At 49.8% G+C, this 3,915-nt stretch overlaps 1 protein-coding gene across 1 annotated transcript; it reads right to left on the minus strand.

The window, feature by feature from the left end:
- Nucleotides 1–514: 514 nt before the first annotated feature.
- LOC135088887 (basic proline-rich protein-like) lies at nt 515–2,065 on the minus strand. Its single transcript, XM_063983950.1, has one exon. The coding sequence runs from the start codon at nt 2,063–2,065 to the stop codon at nt 515–517; it is 1,551 nt and encodes a 516-aa protein (XP_063840020.1).
- Nucleotides 2,066–3,915: the final 1,850 nt, after the last annotated feature.

The raw sequence follows: 3,915 nt of genomic DNA on the forward strand, positions 1-3,915 counted from the left end.
AAGAGCAAACACTGATTCTCGAAGAAAAGTGCCAGACGGCATTTCTTCAGGGTTCTTTCAACTCGGTAACACTCGGCACTTCTTCATTTATACATTCCTCTTCAGTCACAAATACTACATGTTCAAGAAAGGATATTAATTCTCTAGGCATGAACATTAGTTCTCCAGACGCGGGTATTAATTCTTCAGGTGCGGGTATTAATTCTCCAGGCGCTGGTATTAGTTTTCCAGACGCGGGATCTCCAGGCGCTGGTATTATTTTTCCAGGTGCGGGATCTCCAGGCGTGGGTATTAGTTTTCTAGGCGCGGGATCTCCAGGCGCGGGTGTTACTTCTCCAGGCGCAGGATTTCCAGGCGCGGGTATTAGTTTTCCAGGCGCGGGATCTCCAGGCATGGGTTTTACTTCTCCAGGCACGGGGTCTCCAGGCGCGGGTATTAGTTTTCCAGGCGCAGGATCTCCAGGCGTGGGTTTTACTTCTCCAGACGCGGGATCTCCAGGCGCGGGTATTAGTTTTCAAGGCGCGGGATCTCCAAGCGCGGGTATTAGTTTTCCAGGCGCGGGATCTCCAGGCGTGGGTGTTACTTCTCCAGGCGCAGGTATTAGTTTTCCAGGCGCGGGATCTCCAGGCGCGGGTATTAGTTCTCCAGGCGCGGGATCTCCATGAGAGGGTATTAGTTCTCCACGCGCGGGATCTCCAGGCGTGGATATTAGTTCTACAGGCGCGGGTATTATGTCTCCAGGCGCGGGCATTATTTCTCCAGGCGCTGGATCTCCAGGCGCGGGTATTATGTCTCCAGGCGCTGGATCTCCAGGCGCGGGTATTATGTCTCCAGGCGCTGGATCTCCAGGCGCGGGTATTATGTCTCCAGGCGCTGGATCTCCAGGCGCGGGTATTATGTCTCCAGGCGCTGGATCTCCAGGCGCGGTTATTATGTCTCTAGGCGCTGGATCTCCAGGCGCGGGTATTATGTCTCCAGGCGCTGGATCTCCAGGCGCGGGTATTATGTCTCCAGGCGCTGGATCTCCAGGCGCGGTTATTATGTCTCCAGGCGCTGGATCTCCAGGCGCGGTTATTATGTCTCCAGGCGCTGGATCTCCAGGCGCGGTTATTATGTCTCCAGGCGCTGGATCTCCAGGCGCGGTTATTATGTCTCCAGGCGCTGGATCTCCAGGCGCGGGTATTATGTCTCCAGGCGCTGGATCTCCAGGCGCGGGTATTATGTCTCCAGGCGCTGGATCTCCAGGCGCGGGTATTATGTCTCCAGGCGCTGGATCTCCAGGCGCGGGTATTATGTCTCCAGGCGCGGGCATTGTTTCTCCAGGCGCGGGATCTCCAGGTGCGGGCATTATTTCTCCAGGCGCGGGATCTCCAGGTGTGGATATTAGTTCTCCAGGCGCGGGTATTATGTCTCCAGGCGCGGGATCTCCAGGCGCGGGCATTATTTTTCCACGCGCAGGATCTCCAGGCGCGGGATCCCCAGGCGCGGGCATTATTTCTCCAGGCGCGGGATCTCCAGGCGCGGAATCTCTAGCCGCGGGCATTATTTCTCCAGGCGCGGGATCTCCAGGCGCGGGCATTATTTCTCCAGGCGCGAGATCTCCAGGCGCGGGTATTATTTCTCTAGGCGCTGGATCTCCAGGCGCGGGTATTATGTCTCCAGGCGCGGGCATTGTTTCTCCAGGCGCGGGATCTCCAGGCGCGGGCATTATTTCTCCAGGCGCGGGATCTCCAGGTGTGGATATTAGTTCTACAGGCGCGGGATCTCCAAGCGTGCGTATTATGTCTCCAGGCGCGGGATCTCCAGGCGCGGGCATTATTTCTCCACGCGCAGGATTTCCAGGCGCGGGATCCCCAGGCGCGGGCATTATTTCTCCAGGCGCGGAATCTCTAGGCGCGGGCATTATTTCTCCAGGCGCGGGATCTCCATTTTCGGGATCTGCAGGCGCTGGTATTATTCCATCAGACGCGGGATCTCCAGGCGCAGATATTAATTCCCCATGCACGGATACTTGTTGTTCAGGAGCGAGAATCAATGATCCACACAATTTTCCAGCCACGCCCATTTCTTATTCAGGTGCGGAAATCAGTTCTCAAGCCGCGGGTATTTCTTAATGATGGGGGAAATTAATTCTCCTGCCGCGAGTGAATTAATTCTCTAGGCACAAGTATTTCTTGCTTAGGCGCGGGAATTAATTCTCCAGGCGCGGGTATATTTTTTTTGCTCAGGCACGGGAATTAATTCTCCAGCCGGCGTTATTTCTTGTTCAAGCGTGAGAATTAATTCTCGATACATGGAAATTAATTCTCCAGGCAAGTGAATTAATTCTCCAGGCGAGCGAATTAATTCTCCAGGCGTGAGAATTAATTCTCTAGGCGCGGGTATTTCTTGTTCAGGCGAGTGAATTAATTCTCCAGGCGTGGGAATTAATTCTCTAGGCGCGGCTATTTCTTGTTCAGGCGAGTGAATTAATTCTCAAGGCGTGGGAATTAATTCTCCAGACGCGGGTATTTCTTGTTCAGGCGAGTGAATTAATTCTCAAGGCGTGGGAATTAATTCTCCAGACGCGGGTATTTCTTGTTCAGGCGAGTTAATTAATTCTCCAGGCGAGTGAATTAATTCTCCAGGCGTGGGAATTAATTCTCTAGGCGCGGCTATTTCTTGTTCAGGCGAGTGAATTAATTCTCAAGGCGTGGGAATTAATTCTCCAGACGCGGGTATTTCTTGTTCAGGCGAGTTAATTAATTCTCGGGTTAAGGCTCGGGAATTAATTCACAGGCGAGTGAATTAATTCTCCAGGCGAGTGAATTAATTCTCCAGGCGTGGGAATTAATTCTCTAGGCGTAGTTATTTCTTGTTCAAGCGAGTGAATTAATTCTTCAGGCGAGTGAATTAATTCTCAAGGCGTGGGAATTAATTCTCCAGACGCGGGTATTTCTTGTTAGGCGCGGGAATTAATTCTCGGGTTAAGGCTCGGGAATTAATTCACAGGCGAGTGAATTAATTTTCCAGGCGAGTGAATAAATTCTCCAGTCGTGGGAATTAATTCTCTAGGCGTAGTTATTTCTTGTTCAGGCGAGTGAATTAATTCTCAAGGCATGGGAATTAATTCTCTAGACACGGTTATTTCTTGTTCAGGGGAGTGAATTAATTTTCCAGGCGTGGGAATTAATTCTCTAGACGCGGGTATTTCTTGTTCAGGCGAGTGAATTAATTCTCCAGGCGTGGGAATTAATTCTCCACACGTTGGTATTTCTTGTTCAGGCGAGTGATTTAATTCTCCAGGCGTGGGAATTAATTCTCTTGACTCGGGTATTTCTTGTTCAGGCGAGTGAATTAATTCTCCAGGCGCGAGTATTTCTTGTTCAGGCGAGTTTAATAGCTCTCCAGGAGCGGGTATTTCTTGTTCAGGTACGGAAATTAATTCTCCTTGTGAGTGAATTAATTTCTCAGACGCGGAAGTTTTTTGACAGGCCGGGAGTTACTTCTCAAAATGTGGGTATTTCTTTTTCAGGGAAATTAAAATTCTTTTTTTTTTTTTTTTGTCTTTAGGTGTTTATTTTTGTTAATCTTTTTTTTTTTTTCTCTCTCTCTCTTTTGTATCATAATTATCATTCCTATCCACATTTTCTTCAGTGTTGGCTCACTTTTCGTCCTTTTCCTTGATTCAGTTCTTCATTCACCCAATCCTTTTCCGGCTCGTGAATTTATTCTTCTGTAGCTGATATTTCCTGTGCATTGGTGGGCATTAATTCTTTTGGAGTAGGCAATGCTTCTTTAAGATTAGAAATTACTTCTTCTAGGAAAGTACGAGGCACCATTTCCTGAGGAGACCAGTCCTCTTCAGGAATGCCAGCCACCACTTCTTGGGGAGACCAGTCCACCTCTTCAGGATCTCCATGAAGAGTGTCAGCC

Source organism: Scylla paramamosain, chromosome 32 (assembly GCF_035594125.1).
Source record: "Scylla paramamosain isolate STU-SP2022 chromosome 32, ASM3559412v1, whole genome shotgun sequence".
Taxonomy (NCBI): domain Eukaryota; kingdom Metazoa; phylum Arthropoda; class Malacostraca; order Decapoda; family Portunidae; genus Scylla; species Scylla paramamosain.

Excerpts from the sequence above, each read along its gene's own strand:
- LOC135088887 (XM_063983950.1), bottom strand. The coding sequence starts at position 2,065 with ATGGGCGTGGCTGGAAAATTGTGTGGATCATTGATTCTCGCTCCTGAA.